This window comes from Hippocampus guttulatus, chromosome 7 (assembly GCF_054856545.1).
Source record: "Hippocampus guttulatus isolate MCC_2025c chromosome 7, RoL_Hgut_1.0, whole genome shotgun sequence".
Lineage (NCBI taxonomy): Eukaryota > Metazoa > Chordata > Actinopteri > Syngnathiformes > Syngnathidae > Hippocampus > Hippocampus guttulatus.
Genome location: NC_141267.1, coordinates 13,905,982 through 13,926,389, shown reverse-complemented (window position 1 = coordinate 13,926,389; position 20,408 = coordinate 13,905,982). Strand labels below are relative to the sequence as shown.

At 40.0% G+C, this 20,408-nt stretch overlaps 1 protein-coding gene and 2 long non-coding RNA genes across 5 annotated transcripts in view; 1 reads left to right on the top strand and 2 right to left on the bottom strand.

Annotated features, from left to right (window-relative positions):
- Positions 1 to 7,829, top strand: part of LOC147202374 (uncharacterized) — a 64,866-nt gene extending 57,037 nt beyond the window's left edge. Inside the window, exons 5-7 of the long non-coding RNA XR_015101490.1 lie at positions 6,727 to 6,886; positions 6,956 to 7,003; positions 7,704 to 7,829. This is a non-coding gene — a long non-coding RNA (uncharacterized LOC147202374). The remainder of the gene's footprint in view (positions 1 to 6,726; positions 6,887 to 6,955; positions 7,004 to 7,703) is intronic.
- Positions 6,733 to 13,013, bottom strand: LOC147202373 (uncharacterized). Of its 3 annotated transcripts, none has more exons than XR_015101492.1 (5): positions 12,905 to 13,013; positions 12,501 to 12,617; positions 8,486 to 8,568; positions 7,727 to 7,815; positions 6,733 to 6,879 (listed from the first exon to the last, which is right to left on the bottom strand). It is a non-coding gene; the product is annotated as an uncharacterized LOC147202373 (long non-coding RNA). The 3 variants fall into 3 exon arrangements; XR_015101491.1 differs by having other exon boundaries at positions 6,742 to 6,879; positions 7,686 to 7,815; XR_015101493.1 differs by having other exon boundaries at positions 6,755 to 6,879; positions 7,714 to 7,815.
- A 1,491-nt stretch (positions 13,014 to 14,504) lies between these two features.
- Positions 14,505 to 18,462, bottom strand: dmrta2 (DMRT-like family A2). Its single transcript, XM_086116494.1, has 2 exons — positions 17,946 to 18,462; positions 14,505 to 16,822 (listed from the first exon to the last, which is right to left on the bottom strand). The coding sequence occupies exons 1-2, from the start codon at positions 18,412 to 18,414 to the stop codon at positions 15,906 to 15,908; spliced, it is 1,386 nt and encodes a 461-aa protein (XP_085972620.1). The 5' UTR covers positions 18,415 to 18,462; the 3' UTR covers positions 14,505 to 15,905.
- Positions 18,463 to 20,408: the final 1,946 nt, after the last annotated feature.

Sequence of the window (20,408 nt, the reverse complement as noted above, 5' to 3'; positions counted from 1 at the left end):
TCCTTTTTTTCTGATAAAAACGCCTTACTATACATGGTCGTTTTGTTCAGCTAAAAACGCCTTACTATACATGGTCGTTTTTTTTCAGCTAAAAACGCCTTACTATACATGGTCATTTTTTTCGTCTAAAAACACCTTACTATACATGGTCATTTTTTTGTCTAAAAACGCCTTACTATACATGGTCCTTTTTTTCTGATAAAAACGCCTTACTATACATGGTCGTTTTTTTCGGCTAAAAACGCCTTACTATACATGGTCGTTTTTTTCAGCTAAAAACGCCTTACTATACATGGTCGTTTTTTTCTGATAAAAACGCCTTACTATACATGGTCGTTTTTTTCAGCTAAAAACGCCTTACTATACATGGTCGTTTTTTTCACCTAAAAACGCCTTACTATACATGGTCATTTTTTTATGGCTAAAAACGCCTTACTATACATGGTCGTTTTTTTTCGTCTAAAAACACCTTACTATACATGGTCATTTTTTTATGGCTAAAAACGCCTTACTATACATGGTCGTTTTTTCAGCTAAAAACGCCTTACTATACATGGTCATTTTTTTCGTCTAAAAACACCTTACTATACATGGTCATTTTTTTATGGCTAAAAACGCCTTACTATACATGGTCATTTTTTTCAGCTAAAAACGCCTTACTATACATGGTCGTTTTTTTTCACCTAAAAACGCCTTACTATACATGGTCATTTTTTTACGGCTAAAAACGCCTTACTATTATACATGGTCGTTTTTTTCGGCTAAAAACGCCCTACTATACATGGTCATTTTTTTCTGATAAAAACGCCTTACTATACATGGTCGTTTTTTTCGGCTAAAAACACCTTACTATACATGGTCATTCTTTTTTACGGCTAAAAACGCCTTACTATACATGGTCGTTTTTTTCGGCTAAAAACGCCTTGCTATACATGGTCTTTTTTTTTTATGGCTAAAAACGCCTTACTATACATGGTCATTTTTTTCAGCTAAAAACGCCTTACTACATGGTCGTTTTTTTCACCTAAAAACGCCCTACTATAGATGGTCGTTTTTTTCGGCTAAAAACGCCTTACTATACATGGTCATTTTTTTTCGTCTAAAAACGCCTTACTATACATGGTCGTTTTTTTCGGCTAAAAACGCCTTACTATATACATGGTCGCTTTTTTTCAGCTAAAAACGCCTTACTATACATGGTCGTTTTTTTCGGCTAAAAACGCCCTACTATACATGGTCGTTTTTTTCGGCTAAAAACGCCTTGCTATACATGGTCTTTTTTTTATGGCTAAAAACGCCTTAATATAAATGGTCGTTTTTTTCAGCTAAAAACGCCTTACTATACATGGTCGTTTTTTTCAGCTTAAAACGCCTTACTATACATGGTTGGGGGGTTTTCGGCTAAAAACGCCTTACGATAGATACATGGTCCTTTTTTTCTGATAAAAACGCCTTACTATACATGGTCGTTTTTTTCGGCTAAAAACACCTTACTATACATGGTCGTTTTTTTCGGCTAAAAACACCTTACTATACATGGTCATTCTTTTTTACGGCTAAAAACGCCTTACTATACATGGTCGTTTTTTTCGGCTAAAAACGCCTTGCTATACATGGTCTTTTTTTTTTACGGCTAAAAACGCCTTACTATACATGGTCATTTTTTTTACGGCTAAAAACGCCTTACTATACATGGTCGTTTTTTTCGGCTAAAAACGCCTTACTATACATGGTCGTTTTTTTCGGCTAAAAACGCCTTACTATATACATTGTCATTTTTTTCAGCTAAAAACGCCTTACTATACATGGTCGTTTTTTTCGGCTAAAAACGCCTTACTATACATGGTCTTTTTTTTTACGGCTAAAAACGCCTTATTATACATGGTCATTTTTTTTACGGCTAAAAACACCTTACTATACATGGTCGTTTTTTTTCGTCTAAAAGCGCCTTACTATAGATGGTCATTTTTTTCAGGTTAAAACGCCTTACTATACATGGTCATTTTTTTCAGCTTAAAACGCCTTACTATACATGGTTGGGGGGTTTTCGGCTAAAAACGCCTTACGATAGATACATGGTCCTTTTTTTCTGATAAAAACGCCTTACTATACATGGTCGTTTTTTTCGGCTAAAAACACCTTACTATACATGGTCGTTTTTTTATGGCTAAAAACGCCTTACTATACATGGTCATTTTTTTCAGCTAAAAACGCCTTACTATACATGGTCGTTTTTTTTCACCTAAAAACGCCTTACTATACATGGTCATTTTTTTACGGCTAAAAACGCCTTACTATTATACATGGTCGTTTTTTTCGGCTAAAAACGCCCTACTATACATGGTCATTTTTTTCTGATAAAAACGCCTTACTATACATGGTCGTTTTTTTCGGCTAAAAACACCTTACTATACATGGTCATTCTTTTTTACGGCTAAAAACGCCTTACTATACATGGTCGTTTTTTTCGGCTAAAAACGCCTTGCTATACATGGTCTTTTTTTTTTATGGCTAAAAACGCCTTACTATACATGGTCATTTTTTTCAGCTAAAAACGCCTTACTACATGGTCGTTTTTTTCACCTAAAAACGCCCTACTATAGATGGTCGTTTTTTTCGGCTAAAAACGCCTTACTATACATGGTCATTTTTTTTACGGCTAAAAACGCCTTACTATACATGGTCGTTTTTTTCGGCTAAAAACGCCTTACTATACATGGTCGTTTTTTTCGGCTAAAAACGCCTTACTATATACATGGTCATTTTTTTCAGCTAAAAACGCCTTACTATACATGGTCGTTTTTTTCGGCTAAAAACGCCTTACTATACATGGTCTTTTTTTTTACGGCTAAAAACGCCTTATTATACATGGTCATTTTTTTTACGGCTAAAAACACCTTACTATAGATGGTCTTTTTTTTATGGCTAAAAACGCCTTAATATAAATGGTCGTTTTTTTCAGCTAAAAACGCCTTACTATACATGGTCGTTTTTTTCAGCTTAAAACGCCTTACTATACATGGTTGGGGGGTTTTCGGCTAAAAACGCCTTACGATAGATACATGGTCCTTTTTTTCTGATAAAAACGCCTTACTATACATGGTCGTTTTTTTCGGCTAAAAACACCTTACTATACATGGTCGTTTTTTTCGGCTAAAAACACCTTACTATACATGGTCATTCTTTTTTACGGCTAAAAACGCCTTACTATACATGGTCGTTTTTTTCGGCTAAAAACGCCTTGCTATACATGGTCTTTTTTTTTTACGGCTAAAAACGCCTTACTATACATGGTCATTTTTTTTACGGCTAAAAACGCCTTACTATACATGGTCGTTTTTTTCGGCTAAAAACGCCTTACTATACATGGTCGTTTTTTTCGGCTAAAAACGCCTTACTATATACATTGTCATTTTTTTCAGCTAAAAACGCCTTACTATACATGGTCGTTTTTTTCGGCTAAAAACGCCTTACTATACATGGTCTTTTTTTTTACGGCTAAAAACGCCTTATTATACATGGTCATTTTTTTTACGGCTAAAAACACCTTACTATACATGGTCGTTTTTTTTCGTCTAAAAGCGCCTTACTATAGATGGTCATTTTTTTCAGGTTAAAACGCCTTACTATACATGGTCATTTTTTTCAGCTTAAAACGCCTTACTATACATGGTTGGGGGGTTTTCGGCTAAAAACGCCTTACGATAGATACATGGTCCTTTTTTTCTGATAAAAACGCCTTACTATACATGGTCGTTTTTTTCGGCTAAAAACACCTTACTATACATGGTCGTTTTTTTATGGCTAAAAACGCCTTACTATACATGGTCATTTTTTTCAGCTAAAAACGCCTTACTATACATGGTCGTTTTTTTTCACCTAAAAACGCCTTACTATACATGGTCATTTTTTTACGGCTAAAAACGCCTTACTATTATACATGGTCGTTTTTTTCGGCTAAAAACGCCCTACTATACATGGTCATTTTTTTCTGATAAAAACGCCTTACTATACATGGTCGTTTTTTTCGGCTAAAAACACCTTACTATACATGGTCATTCTTTTTTACGGCTAAAAACGCCTTACTATACATGGTCGTTTTTTTCGGCTAAAAACGCCTTGCTATACATGGTCTTTTTTTTTTATGGCTAAAAACGCCTTACTATACATGGTCATTTTTTTCAGCTAAAAACGCCTTACTACATGGTCGTTTTTTTCACCTAAAAACGCCCTACTATAGATGGTCGTTTTTTTCGGCTAAAAACGCCTTACTATACATGGTCATTTTTTTTACGGCTAAAAACGCCTTACTATACATGGTCGTTTTTTTCGGCTAAAAACGCCTTACTATACATGGTCGTTTTTTTCGGCTAAAAACGCCTTACTATATACATGGTCATTTTTTTCAGCTAAAAACGCCTTACTATACATGGTCGTTTTTTTCGGCTAAAAACGCCTTACTATACATGGTCTTTTTTTTTACGGCTAAAAACGCCTTATTATACATGGTCATTTTTTTTACGGCTAAAAACACCTTACTATAGATGGTCATTTTTTTCAGGTTAAAACGCCTTACTATACATGGTCATTTTTTTCAGCTAAAAACGCCTTACTATACATGGTCGTTTTTTTCGGTTAAAAACGCCTTACTATACATGGTCGTTTTTTCAGCTAAAAACGCCTTACTATACATGGTCGTTTTTTCAGCTAAAAACGCCTTACGATACATGGTCGTTTTTTTCAGCTAAAAACACCTTACTATACATGGTTGTTTTTTTCGGCTAAAAACACCTTACTATACATGGTCATTCTTTTTTACGGCTAAAAACGCCTTTCTATACATGGTCATTTTTTTATGCCTAAAAACGCCTTACTATACATGGTTGTTTTTTTATGGCTAAAAACGCCTTACGATACATGGTCGTTTTTTTTCAGCTAAAAACGCCTTACTATACATGGTCGTTTTTTTCAACTAAAAACGCCTTACTATAAATGGTCTTTTTTTTTTACGGCTAAAAACGCCTTACTATACATGGTAATTTTTCTCAGCTAAAAACGCCTTACTATACATACATGCTTGTTTTTTTCAGCTAAAAACGCCTTACTATACATGGTCGTTTTTTTCGGCTAAAAACGCCTTACTATACATGGTCGTTTTTTTCAGCTAAAAACGCCTTATATACATGGTCGTTTGTTTTGGCTAAAAACGCCTTACTATACATGGTAGTTTTTCTCAGCTAAAAACGCCTTACTATACATGCTCGTTTTTTTCACCTAAAAACCTCTTACTTTACATGGTCGTTTTTTTCAGCTAAAAACGCCTTACTATACATGGTCATTTTTTTCGGGTTAAAACGCCTTACTATACATGGACGTTTTTTTCGGCTAAAAACGCCTTACTATACATGGTCGTTTTTTTCGGCTAAAAAATCCTTACTATACATGGTCGTTTTTTTCGTCTAAAAACGCCTTACTATACGTGGTCATTTTTTTCGGGTTAAAACGCCTTATTATACATGGTCATTTTTTTCAGCTAAAAACGCCTTACTATACATGGTCGTTTTTTTCGGTTAAAAACGCCTTACTATACATGGTCTTTTTTTTTACGGCTAAAAACGCCTTATTATACATGGTCATTTTTTTACGGCTAAAAACACCTTACTATACATGGTCGTTTTTTTATGGCTAAAAACGCCTTACTATACATGGTCGTTTTTTTCGGCTAAAAACGCCTTACGACACATGGTCATTTTTTTTACGGCTAAAAACGCCTTACTATACATGGTAATTTTTCTCAGCTAAAAACGCCTTACTATACATGCTTGTTTTTTTCAGCTAAAAACGCCTTACTATACATGGTCGTCTTTTTCGGCTAAAAACGCCTTACTATACATGGTCGTTTTTTTCAGCTAAAAACGCCTTATATACATGGTCGTTTGTTTTGGCTAAAAACGCCTTACTATACATGGTAGTTTTTCTCAGCTAAAAACGCCTTACTATACATGCTCGTTTTTTTCAGCTAAAAACCTCTTACTTTACATGGTCGTTTTTTTCAGCTAAAAACGCCTTACTATACATGGTCGTTTTTTTCATCTAAAAACGCCTTCCTATACATTGTCATTTTTTTCGGGTTAAAACGCCTTACTATATATACATGGTCGTTTTTTTCGTCTAAAAATATCTTACTATATATACATGGTCGTTTTTTTTCGTCTAAAAACGCCTTACTTTATATACAGGGTCGTTTTTTTTTCGTCTAAAAACGCCTTACTATACAAGGTCATTTTTTTCAGATTAAAACGCCTTACTATATACATGGTCGTTTTTTTCAGCTAAAAACGCCTTACTATATACATGGTCGTTTTTTTCAGCTAAAAACGCCTTACTATCGATGGTCTTTTTTTACAGCTCAAAACGCCTTACTATACATGGTCGGGTTTTTTTCAGCTAAAAACGCCTATTCATCAGGGGTGTATAACATACGGTCGGAACCTCCCCGCAAGGAGGTTTGATCAGGCCCGCAGGATCATTTAAAAGTGAAAAAAATGCGCAAAAGTCACGGAATGAATATTTTTAATAGGGTGCAATTCGTGGAATATCCGCTAGGGGGACACTGTTTTGATCAGAGGAAAAGACAACATTGTTTTGATCAGAGAAGAAGACAACAGCCGCCTCAGTTTGTCACTGAGACAGACCCAACACAACAAGCCTCATTTCATTTTTCAGAGTTGAAGGAAGATTGTCCTTGGGTCCTCCGTGCCACAAGAGTCAGTCACCTGCTCACCGCCATAGTCCACCAAGGAGCACAGACCTGCAGGCAACACTTTTTGCTCTTCTTCCTGTTATTCGCAAGGTGCTGAAGTCAAACTTTGGGCCAGCCTGAAAAGTAGGACACATTTACACTAGTTCAATGCAACATCATGACTACTTTTTTGACTTTTTTTTTCTCCCCCAGATGATCGGCTTCCTGCTCTCGAAAGACCCAACACAGAGTCTATCTCTAGTAAGTTTCATGCCGAATATACATATACATGGTCATTTTTTTCGGGTTAAAACGCCTTACTATACATGGTTGGGTTTTTTTCAGCTAAAAACGCCTTACTTTACATGGTCGTTTTTTTCGGCTAAAAATGCCTTACAATATTTCCATGGTCGTTTTTTTCGGCTAAAATCGCCTTACTATACATGGTCGTTTTTTTCGGCTAAAAACGCCTTACTATACATGGTCATTTTTTTCGGGTTAAAACGCCTTACTATACATGGTCGTTTTTTTCAGCTAAAAACGCCTTACTATACGTGGTCGTTTTTTTCGGCTAAAATCGCCTTACTATATATACATGGTCATTTTTTTCGGGTTAAAACGCCTTACTATATATACATGGTCATTTTTTTCGGGTTAAAACGCCTTACTATACATGGTCGTTTTTTTCGGCTAAAAACGCCTTAGTATATACAGTACATGGTGGGGGGGGGTTTTCAGCTAAAAACGCCTTACTATACATGGTCGTATATTTTTTCGGGTTAAAACACCTTACTATGTATGATCGGGGGGGTTTTCGGTTAAAAACGCCTTACTATACATGGTCGTTTTTTTTCCTCGGTTTAAAATGCCTTCCTATACATGGTCGTTTTTTTCGGCTAAAAACCCATCTTTGTCTGCACAAGAAATTGACTTTGTAACTCACAGATGCCTTTCCTCTCAGGTCAACAAACCTGTCCCACGTACTTCTCAAGAGCTGACCACTTCGCCGCCCAGCAACAAGCAGACTGCCGTCCAACTTGCAACCTTTTCCTCTGCTTTTGTGATAGTCTTCTCTGCAAAAGAAATAAAGCTTGATTACAAAGAACACTTCAACTCAACTTCATTTTTAAACACATCACCAGTATCTAACTTCTAAAAATATCTAAAGTATCTAAAAATAAATACATTTCAACAAAATTATTTTCTGTTTTTTTCTAAACATTTTTCAATTTTTTTTTCAAAATATTTTTTTCCTGGATTTTTTTTTCCAGGCAGAAAAGTCCAGGAAAATGGGCACACAAACACTGACGACAGGCCTGAGATGGGAGCATGTGCTTGACCAGCTCATGCGTGATGTCACTGACATCTCATGACACACCAAGGGGGACATGAGCACGTCCGACTTCTCTCACTGAGACAAAAACTAACTGCCGTGTACTCCACAACAACATGATCACACTCTTCTGGTCAAGTTTTTAAATGGCATTGAAGTGTATGTACTGTATATATATTATAGACACATTTTTAAACTAACTTGGTCCACTTCAAGGTTTAGAAACATATTCCAGAAGTGCTTGATGATGCTCGGGTTGTCTATGTGGAGTTGACACTGTTGTCCAGTACACAAAGCATAAATTTAAGTTGAGTGAGAGACAGACAGGCGGGCACACTCACCTCCACCTTGTGGTGCAACGTGACATCAGACATCAGCTCTTCAAGCACACCACACAGCTCAGTACTCACACGTGTCCAAATGCAGGTTGGCGTCCCTTCCGCATGTCCTCTGAGTCTGGCGGCTGCGCCTTTGGCCTAGTAATCTGACTAATCTGGTCAGGCAGAAAAAAAAAGTGGAAAGTCATACACGGTAGTCCATAAAAAAGTTTTTTTTCTTTTTGAGTCAGTATTTGTAAAGTGGCCGACTTTTATTTTCAACCCGTCCATTTCCAAACGTGCGCGCACTCGCAATGCATCTGTTTGAACGATCCACTCGCGGCTCTCTCCCCACACCTAAAGTACAATGAGCAAACAACCTCCTTTCGAAAAAAAAAAATGAACAAAGTCACGGGTGCATGTGTGGGAATAGTTTTGAAACAAATCCCCCCGATGTGAAGCCATCACACTTCCACTGCTGATAGTAGCTTTGGTGTGGAAAACACACAAGTCAAACGCTGTTCGCGATTGCTTTTTGATTGACAGCTGAGGTCTACTTGTCGGCGGCGTGCTCGCTCACTGCCTCCTTTGCTGACGTTGTTTTTTACGTTGAGTCACAACAACAAAATTAAAGGAGCAAACGTGTCGTAATAACTCTCCCCAATTGTCTACATCTATACACTCAGAGATAAACTGCGAAGTCAGTTTAAAATGAGCTCACTGAGAACAGGGCTTGTGAACAGCGGAAAAACTTGCTCATTGAACCGGATGTGGTCCCGTTCTTGTGCTTGTACTTATTCTTCTTGGTGAATTGGATGTCTTTCGTTCATATCGCTCCCTACTGTGCGGGAAACCACAAAGGCGTTTGGCAAGCAATCTGAATCTAATTTACATCCACACTGGCGTGAATGTGGAGCGATCATGCTTATTATTAAAAAGACTCCAAACAATGGTATGAAATAGGGCTAACGTGGTGCTTCCTGCAATTGAGGGAATAAACACCCAGAGTCACTCGTTGAGAAAATAGAGTACTTATCGTGATAAATGGATATTTTGATTGGTGGAGATTACCATTCATTTATCAGTGTTTGCTTGCAATATGTGTGCCGGGTGGAATTTAGGAAGTAAATGAATTCATCCCCTGTTAATTAGTCTGTGCAAGACTTTCCTGCGCCCGAAGCTTTTTTGATCTCAACGAGCTAGCTTTCACGTGTCGAAGACGGGCTGTTCATATCTATTCATGCACTACCTGCCTGCCTGCCGCTCTCTCTGACGTCAAGTGAGACGCCAGAGCCACGACTCTAAATTCAGTCATTGTTTTCCTTTGACCTGCTATCTATTTGTTATTCCGACCGTAAACCAAACTGCGGCTGTGAAAATGAAAATGGGTTTTATGTATGGAGTCATAATCCAAATGGATTTTTCTTGCTATGGCTTGTGCTGCACTGACAGCCTGTGGCTATTTATCTGTCCCCACTCTAATTCTTCATCAGTGGACGTCTGCTTGTGCATTCGCTGCTGCTATATGTGCCAGCTTTCTGTCTTGTGACGCTCGTACTTTTTGCTGGGCGAGGAGCGCTCAGCGAGTATTGTAATGGTTGCCTTGTGCTGATCATTAGGAAAACTGTAGTTTACCTTTTGGGGCCCAATTGTTCCAGCAGTGGACGCTTGCCAGCTTACTTTTTCAATTACATTGTAAGAAACACAACTTTTATTTTGGGGGGACGTTAAAACAGTCATTTCAGTTGGAGTCACTGCATTTTTCCATTTCGTTCATGCTCCTGGACCAGTGATCTGTTGGGGCCTTGTAAAAATCTGAAGTATGATCGTCTTTGAGTTTGAGATACGCTTCCTGTTCTTACTGCTTTGTTACAATTTCTCCTTCTCTTTTTAGGTAGTCACTAGGAAGTGCATACACAGTTTCCATCAATGTTACAGTATGACCTTGAAATTACGGTCAGGGTCACTGAGTACGAGTGTTCGAACTCCCACTTTAGCCGTTTAGCGCAGAGATGACTGCGGAATAGCTAATAGTCCTGATGAGTAACTAGTCTAAATCAAGGTTTATTTCCAGTTTTGACATATCAGGAGCAGTACACACTTAGCATTTTTCCAGGTTTTTGGAGTTCAGCAACTGGGCCAATTCCCATTTCCAAGATGACCACAACCATAAAACCAGCCTGCACCTCCCGTCAAAACATCACAGTGATGTGTGGGTCCAAATTTATAGAAAATTCAGAAAGTAAGTAGTGTTTTAGCTTGGGTGCCATGTGGCTCTTTCATCCTTCTGCCGAGGCTCTCTGTTACTTTCCAAAAGAAATAATTAGTGTATTTCATTTCAATTTCAAATGAGTTCATCCATTTTAAAGGAAATTCAAAATCTGAGAAGCATGGTACTTGAAAGACTAAAATACAACAATTTTATTGTAATCACTTGAAAAATGCGAACCAACTCAGTCATGGTACCGCTCGACAGAAAGCCCCCAAATTTTATTGCACCCAAAGAAGTCTAAATTGTTGTCTTGCAAAATTCCCAAACACTGTTAGCCCAGTGCAATTCTTTTGGCTCATTTACATGTTTCTTTTTACATACTTGCAGAAAACCAACATTCAGGTTTCGATACTAAATGAGTGCCGATGGGAAGTTTTACTTCAACACTTCATAAATATGTTGCAGTGAAATCTAGGCTGTAGTTGTTGACATTTACTGCAGCTATTTGGGACGTTATTTGTTAGACAAGACTTCCCTCTACTGGATTATACATGCAACTTTTTGAAAATGCTCCATGTAGGAGAATGCAATTTTCAAATCGCAAAAGCTGTGATCCAATCCAGCACGTTGACCTCACAGTGCAGAGGTGCAGGGTTCCATTCCAGCTCGCGCCTCCCTGTGTGGAGTTTGCATTTTCTCCCCTTGCCTGCATGGTTTTTCGGTGGGTACTGCGGTTTCCTCACAAATTACAATCACAATTACATTATTTTTTAAAAATTGCTCTACCCTAATCCAGCCTTGTATAAAATGTGAGGATAAAGCGGAGTAATACAAATGAATGCATTGCCTGTGTTTGTTAAAAGGTACATGGAAAGTGAAGCTTGAAAAAAAAAAATTACATATTCAGTCGCAGTAATTGGGGGGGGGGGTCACAATTACATTATTTTAAAAAAATTGCTCTACCCTAATCCAGCCTTGTATAAAATGTGAGAGATATATAAATTACGATCTTGGTCATGCAGTGAAAACTCACGAGTCAAGGCACCACTGTAGTTAATAAAATGTGGTCAACAATCAGGTTTTCACTTCAAATATGTTGTACCACTTTACACTTTGGGTGTAAATAGTTTGAAAACTACTGGTCAAATACATGTTTCATAATGAGATGCAAGTATTTATGGACAGTGACTGCCACTGACATGACGTGTGAAGTATAGCCTCACTTTTCAATTACTGTATTACGTGTATGACGCCATCTCGTGTACTCTTATCCACCGGGAGACTTTTCAAAGAATTGAATGATGCTTGCAGCAAATGGCCAGATGATGGCGCCATTGTTCTTTGCAAAACTTCGACACTCGTTACAAGGCGTGTCAATGAGACAAGCTATCGTCTTCAAGCGACAGGATGACGACAAATTATTATATTTAGATCCTCCCATGAATTTTGATATATAGCGTCTTTTTGTTTTGTAATATGATTTACTACGTTTGGTTTTTTTAACACCACAATGCTGTTTTTTTCCTCAGTCACAAACCGTGCATTCTTAGTCAAATTTTATTACTTCATTGACCGAATTCAATTCCATATTTGTGAAACCGAGTTGCAAGATTCAGACTTTGACCTTTATGTTCTCGATAATATATTTTAAGACTCAAGGGATTGTTAATCCTGGCAAATGTTCTATTTTGTTTTATTGAAAGAATCGGCATAAACCAACCAAGCACCGAAATGTAAATCGTATTCATAATTACACGTGATTAAGTATCACAGTAAACGTTCAATGCAAGAAGTTGATTACTGTGAAATGTTTATAAATACATTTACAATCGAAATGAAAGATGACTTATGTACTGTTATCGCTACGTGTTAGATATTCCGGGTATGTTAACTCACGTCAAGAGCGGGCCAAACTCATTTATTCATGAGCCAGGAAACTGAGCGTCTTTACGGTCTTCTTGACGGCGTACAGTGAACAACTGTGACATCAGCTCAATGAAATGTAGAGTGAAACTGAAATGAACAGATTTAAAACATGCATTAACATCGTGTACATAAATACGACACAAATCGTCTGGTGTTAAACAAAATACACAAATACAGCTCAAAGTGTGACAAACAACGATAGACAGTGCGTTTTCGCAGTACCTTCGCATGATAATTAGCTTGTTAGCACTGACTTAGCATCGTCGCTACGTCGTTAGCAGTACTCTGAACTAGCGAGTTTCAATGACAACAGTTGGAGGGAAAAAGATCTCCGAAACACATTTCTAAATAATGCTAAACACGAGCAGACTTACCCCCATTGCTTTCGAATGTGAAACGGAAGGAATATAATTCAGGAAGACCAGTTGCAATGACCACGGTCAGGCTTTCCGCAAAGACTCGTCTGATGAAACACGGCGTCTGCTACCCACAATGCACCGCGATTGCTAAATGAATATTCTAAACACAATATACTATTCATGAAATGGCGCGAAACCTTTGCTGTGGGCAGAACAACTGAAATAGTTCTCTCGTGTCGACTTTCTCGTGAAACTTTGAAAAATGGATGCGTTTTATGAAATTTAACGTGATATTTTTCTCGCATGTCATTTCAGATTTGTGTGTTTTTGCAACGTGTACATTTTTATTTGCGTTTCTCCCTAGCTATATTAGAAGTGTATTTCTACTTTGAAGCATTGTCTTTTTTACAAATAACAACTGTCGACTATTAATTCAAAGAGCTATTGTAAAATAGTGCATGTATTTTTGCACTTAATTGTATTTTTCCAGTTCGACTTTTTTTTTCAATTCTGACCCTGTGTATAAAACCGAAATCAATTCATCATCATTATGACAACACAAGTGGTGTTTAACATTTCTTTAAAATAACATTTATTCTTGCCAGTATAGTCACACAGCATGACAGCACATTTGAAGAGCAACAGACTTGATTTAGCACTTTAAAGTCACAAACGATTAAATGAAAAGTCAAGTGTAGCATCGCGTATCCTCATTCTAAATGCAATATATGACACAGGCAGTTGAAAAGAATGGAGATACAAAAAACAAACGTGAAACAATAATAATTACATATAAGACGGGATTTCGCCTTTTTAATTTTACTATTGTTTTTTTTTTTTTACATGACATCAATTAGTTCAACCTTTACAACAGGAACATCTTAAAAAGGTTAATATGCGTCAGTTGGAATAATTTAATGTTGCTCTGAAAGCCTCAATTTAATTTGTAAAACGGTTCGTTAATTCACCAACCGCTGTTAAAAACGATTCAATACATGATTAAAAAAAGATTTTCCGTTTTTCTTTCCATTTGATATTCTTCCAGAATTGTCATGAAAATTGGAGAAAAAAAATAAAATCAATGTGGCCGTTGCCCCTCTTTTTTCATGCCCAAATCCCCTTTGCAATCCAATATAAAGTCAATAATGTTTTTTCCATCTTTTGACGACAAAGCGGATTGGTGTATATACAGTCACACACAGCCAAAACACGACAACATTCAAACTCTTTTGGCCACAAATACAATGGAATGCGTGTGTGTGTGTGTGTGTGTGTGTGTGTGTGTGTGCGTGTGTGTGTGTGTGTGTGTGTGTGTGTGTGTGTGTGTGTGTGTGTGTGTGTGTGTGTGTGTGTGTGTGTGTGGATAGGAAGAAGTTTGAGCGTTTATTCGCTAACCTTGAGATGTAGTAGCTAATGTTTTTTTGTTGTTGTTGCTCACCAAAAGTTCCACTTTTAACCGACTAATAAGCAATAACGGCTCCGTAGTTAAACGACAGCGCTTTGTGATATTTGACGATCATTTCATCCTTATCGAGGAGCCATCTCGTTCGATGTCTTGACATGCAGCCTCAGTATGTTCGTTGTCCTCACGTACAAGGGGGGGGGGGGGGGGGGGGGTGAATTTACTCCGTTTTATTTTGTCAAGCACAAAATACAATCAGATGATGTCCAGATACATCACATAAAAATGTATCTGGAGCCAGATGATTTTATTTCATGCAACTACTTGAAGAAATGAAATTGAATAAAGTCTACCCCCACCCGCCCCCCCCAAAAAGAAACAATCGTAGAAGGAAAATTGGCATACAGGTAGAACTACTACTGAAGTCAAACTAACTGACAACAGCATGCTACTACATAAAATTCTACTAGTTCACATCTAGCTCTTCACTAGTAGAACTCGCAGTGCACAGATTTCCACTAGTGTGCCGTTTTAGCTCACAAGTAGTTGTGCAGAAATGTCATACGGTCGTAGAAGGTACAGGTAGTAGCGGGGAGAAAAGTGAGGCGGAAAACACTGTCGTTCAACAAGTGCACTTAAATGGCTTACAAGTGAGGTGAACAAAACGATTAAATGAACTGTGAACTGGATCCCAGGGAAGAAATTAGTGATGTGGTGCAAGGGCTCTCTCTACTGGTATTTGGATCATCACAGAATGACAGGGATAAAGTGTGGATAATGTGACCGCGGATTTAAAAATAAAATAAAGTCAACGACATTTGACAAGTACAGTTCAGTTGTATTTAACTTTGAAGTACATTACGTTTGCATTTAATCTGTTTTTAAACATTCTTTGCACTGTAAAAAAAATCATACATGTCGGCCTAAAATACTCATTTAAATTGTAAAACTTTAAAATATAAATTACAAACATTTATTACAAGAATGTTAGGGCACCAAAGCATTTTTTTAACTTTAACTTGCGGTTCTTTGTTGGGAAACACAGGAAAGCCAATTTTCAGAACACCACAAGCATTTAGTTGAATTGCCCGCCTTCGAATGCAACATTTTTTTCCGTGCACGTCCGATTTGTGTCTAACTTTTATGTGCAACACAACTGAATGGATCCATTATTGACGTTTTTGTTTTTCAATCAAATAAAAGTTGGTGGAACTGACATTTTCAAGGCAACCAACTTTGATAACATTTTAAATTGGTCAGTTTAACAAAATATTTAAAGTGTTGTTCATGTGAAAATTGGCTTTCCTGCATTTTCAACAAAGAAATAAGAGTTTACAAAAGGAATTCTTCCTTGTATTGTGAGCGAATTTAAAGATATATCCGCAAATACTCAGCAAATCCATTTGGCGTACACAACTTGCTTGCTTTGTGACATACTAACGTCATTGCCATAAATATCAGTAATTGATATTTAAAGTTGTATCAACTTATGTGTTAGCCCCAAAAATGTGTTTTATTTGACAGTTTAGTGCTTTGTGTAAAAGAACATGAGAACCCCTGGAATAAACGCTCAAACGACTTTGGCGCGCGTGCGTTCCGTCCGCCTGCCTGCGGTCACTGTTTGTCTGGCGTGTTGTTGACCAGAGGCCCGTACAGGCCTCCGGCGTAGCCCTGCTCCTTGTGCAACATGGTCCTGTCCCGGATGAGGTCGTTAAAGGCATAGTCCATCGGGGGTCTGAAGCCCAGGGTGGGCATAAGGCCGGTGGTGGAGTAGGGCGTCATGAAGGCCAGACCGCGGCTGTGCGCGGAGTAGGCCAGCCGCAGCGGGTTGAGTCCCAGGTGCGTTCCCAGCTGGTAGGCGCCTGGCTCGGCTCCGAAGTGGGGCGCGTTGGGCTGCAGGGGCGAGAAGGCCGAGCGGTTGCTGAGCGTCATGGCGCCGGGCAGCATGGGTCGAGCCGGGGCTGGAGCCGAGGAAGACGACGAGGTGGAAGGAGGCGGCTGCGAGCTTTGCACCATCCTGTCGCCGCTCCAAGTCTCCTCGGAGCCGGACTTGTGCTGGCCGCCCTGGGCCGGGTTGTTGAGGATCTGCTCGATGGCCTGCACCACGTCCTTGCCGCAGCCCTGCAGGACCAGCTCCAGCACGCTGCGCTTGTGGCTGGGGAACACCCGGGTGAGGATGTCGAGGGCGTGCGTGTGCCTGGAGGCCGCGGAGGACGGCGACGGCGACGGCGACGGCTCCCGCTCGTCCTTGTCGGTCTCGGAACCGGAATCAGAGCCCAGGGAGCTGACGGACCTACAGGGAGTCTCGCCGCCGTCTTTCGAAGGCTTAGCCACCGGCGAGTGGACGAACGACTCGCTGTCTCCGTTCTCGGAGCCGGAAGCTCCGCCTCCACCGTGCCGGCCGTCCGGGGACGAAAGACCCGGAGCGGAGTCGCTCTCCGCGGGCGTCTGCTTGCCGCCAGCCTGCTGCGGGGTGGAGGGGCCGGACGCTTGGCCCTTTGGGAACAAGTCGAATTTCTGCACGCTCGAATCTATTGACAAAAAAAAAACGGGAAATGGACTCAGTGGTAACTTTTTTTTAGGTAGACGACCGGTGTCCAAGACATTGACATAACCAACGTTAATATCATTAAAGAACGAAAATAATTTCAATATAAAGTCGTATGTAACGTATCGAATATAACAGTGAAGCCAGCAACTTCTATCGTTATCATTTTATGGGCATTGAAAAATTCTAATCAACACACAGTACGTTCACCTGATCGATATCATCAATTACATTGAAAATGACAAGGCTGTTTCCAAAGTTTTACACTGATTATAATGATCTTTTTTTTTTCATTCAATCTGTCTACCTGAGAGGCCTTCGTTGAACAGTTCTTGTGCTTTGCACGTGTGCGGCATCAGTGACAGCTTCGCTTATGAGGACAAAATATTAGAAACAGCTATGCAGTATATTGATGATTGCCCTTGCGTCTTTTTGGGAAACTATTTCCTTTAAGGTCAACAAAATATTAGAAACAGCTCTCGGGATGATCACAACACACAAAACGACATGTTGTTCAATACTTTTGACACGAGTTTCAATCAAAAGTGACAATTGGGATCTCTGTAAAGTCCGATTTTATTTTATTTTATTTTATTGTATTTTAGTTTTTATTTTGCTTGATGTGGAGATTCATCGTCAAGTCAGTTCGCAGATGAATCGACCCATAAACGTTAAAAGATGACTCATTGGCAGTTATGCCGTTGGGCTCACAATGTGTACATTTGCATAGGGAATTGCGTCTATGGCGGTGTATATATGTCTCGGTAATTTGTGTATATGCGTAGAAATTCTGCATGTATTATTGCTCACCCGAAAAACTGGGCTAAAATGAACCATTTGGGGTTATTTCAAACTCTTTTTGTTTTTCTTTCTTACTCGTATTGTTAGTTTTTAACTCATCAGTTTTAAGCGACTCTATGCATTTCGGGTTACGTAGTTTATTTTATCCTATGCGGGGGGTGAGGGGGGTCATCCTTCTTTTCGAGTCGTTTTTTTCAGTGCAGGGTATTTATAAAGTAAAGTTCATTCACCCCAGAGGCGGAACACACGCGGTAAAGGTGCATGAAGAAAACAATGAGCCAGTCGTGTACAGCGTGAAGCCTCACCGGAGTTGCTGGTCTCGCTGCTCACCGAAGCGAAGACCTCGTAGCCGGGCCTGGGGGGGATGATGCCGTTGGCGGCGGCCAGGGCGAGCCCCTCGGCGGTGCCGTAGAGCAGCTGCAGTTCCCGGGCTTCGTTCTCCTCCTGCGCCTGCTGCCTGCGCAGCGCCACCTGCGCCGCCATGACGCGCTGCCTCTCCGCAATCAGCGTGCACTTGGCGCACATGCAATCCTTCCAGCGGCAATAGCGCTTGTGGCCCTTGAGTGCCGACACCACGCCGTGGTTGCGGCACCGCGCGCACTTGGGCGTGCGCGGGTACTTGTCGGCGGCGCGCAGCAGCAGCGGCGGCCCGCGCAGCAGGTTGCCCGCCATGGACACCGGGATGGAGGCTACCGCGGCCACCGCTCCCGCGTGCACCTGAGCGGCCGACGCCGACGAGGAGACGGCGGGCTGCATCTCCGCTCTGAGATCCATGCTTGGCTGAACGAATGAACGAGCCGCTTTCTACCGCATCGACCGAGTGGTAATCGTTCAGATCACCACCCCCCCCCCCCCCCACACCCACCCCACCCCGCCCCGAAAAGAGGAGCTCCTTGACGAGCGAGCGCGTGCGTGCGCGCGTGCGACACTAACTTCCTCCGGAGAGCGTCAGTTGCGACACGGCGCTCTCTCCCCTCACTATTGTTGCGCTCAAGTTTTCATTAGAGCAATTTGACAACAATGTGGCGCCTGTCATTGGCCAAAAAGGGAGGCGGCGTTCTGATTGGCCGCCTTCTGTTTTTTCAACAGTGTCTACCTGAGTTCTTCTTCTTCTTCTTTTTATTTTTACCCCCCGCGCCCCCTTCTCCCCAACCACCACCGTCATCAACTCCAAGATATCAAGTGTAAAGAATGTGAAGGGAGTTCCCACAAAGCTCAAGTTGGATGCAGCGTGTTTCCAAAAAACGACATCATTATGTATATCACTCCGGTGACTTTTATTGATGCTCACACGTGTGCTCGATATTTATAGGTACCCTAATTAAATATAATGACGCTTCCGTCATCCGCCAGGAGGTAAGTAGCATCTTTTTTGTAACCGTTAAATCGACTAAAATGTGATTTGATAAAATTGTCATCAACTTGAAAGATATTCGTCCTATAAGCTATTACAATTTGTTGGCATTAAAAAAACGCGTTTGCAGAGCGTTACATGGTTGTGAATCATGCATTTAGTGCAAAATGTAGGACTACAATAAATGCAATTTGTTTAAAATGTTTCCTTTGAATCAATTCGTCACTCTTTTTGGGGGAGGGTTCTTACATAACAATTTAAATGATGCAATATTTAAATTGAGTAAATGCTTACGGTACTTGTAATGTTTTCGTTATTTGTGTTGCGTTCTTATTTGTGACATTCATTCGAACAGTATACTGAATATTCCAGTTTTATCACAGCTATGGGAAATCATGTCCCATAATTGGATTACTGTGATAAAAATCTAAATATATGAATAAAAATGAATCTATACTTATATGTGCAATTTCAAAAAGGTATTGATCGTTTCACCAAAAAAAAATCACTTTGTCTCAGGAGGTCTGTTGTATTTATACAGTAGTCTATATTGACTATTATTAGTTCAGAGAACTAATGAGAATTTGTCATTATTCATAATCGTTATTGTTGTTGTAGCAATAATGATTATGATGCTTTTTCTTACATTATCATGATTTTAGCTTGTCAACGCTGTCATTGAAACGCACTCACACAAATAAAGGAACACTTTAATCCTACATTGAAATGTTTCTTGGAGTCTGCCAGGTCATGTAGTAAAATAGAATGAAAAAAACATATTCATCTGAATACGTAGGAATATAGGAAATATATCCTATTCTTTGGATTTTTTTTCCAAAATAAAGAAACATCCTTACATCCAAGGAAAGAAATATATTATACACTTTATATTGCCGCGAGTGCAGCAATGAGGCGGTGCCGTCGTTGCCTCCTCATCAAGTGTTGAATGATATGATTAAGTGTGCGCGCTGACACACTCACACACACACGCACACATGCACGCGCGCACACGCACGGCGCTGCAAAAGGGTAGCACGCAAACACCTGCTCCCTCACCTGTTCACTCCCTCATGCACGTACGTTGCCTGCATAAGAAGCTCGCGTTGAGGAGGACGAGAAGTGAACAACGTGCGCGGCGGGGGGAAGGGGCGGGGGGAGGGGGGTGCAGAAGAAAAAGAAAACGGTCTCCCTTCGCTCCCTCCCTCCTTCCATCCCTCCATCCCTGCCTCTCCTCTTTGTTTACTCGGTGAATCACTGTAAGCAAATGCCATCTGTTTCCTCATCTGCACCTTAATTAGCCAGCCAACAGGCTAATGGAGACGATATTAAAACGACATCTTTTTGACATTCAAAGTAATTATGTGCCCGGATCGCCGCCGCCTGACGGAAAGGAAGAAGACTCGATGCGAAATCC

What these genes read in the sequence shown, in the direction of transcription:
- dmrta2 (XM_086116494.1), bottom strand. Translation starts at nt 18,414, where the DNA reads ATGGATCTCAGAGCGGAGATGCAGCCCGCCGTCTCCTCGTCGGCGTCG. An exon ending in CAGCGAGACCAGCAACTCCG is followed by an intron (nt 16,823 to 17,945) that starts GTGAGGCTTCAC and finishes TTTTGTCAATAG; the next exon opens with ATTCGAGCGTGCAGAAATTC.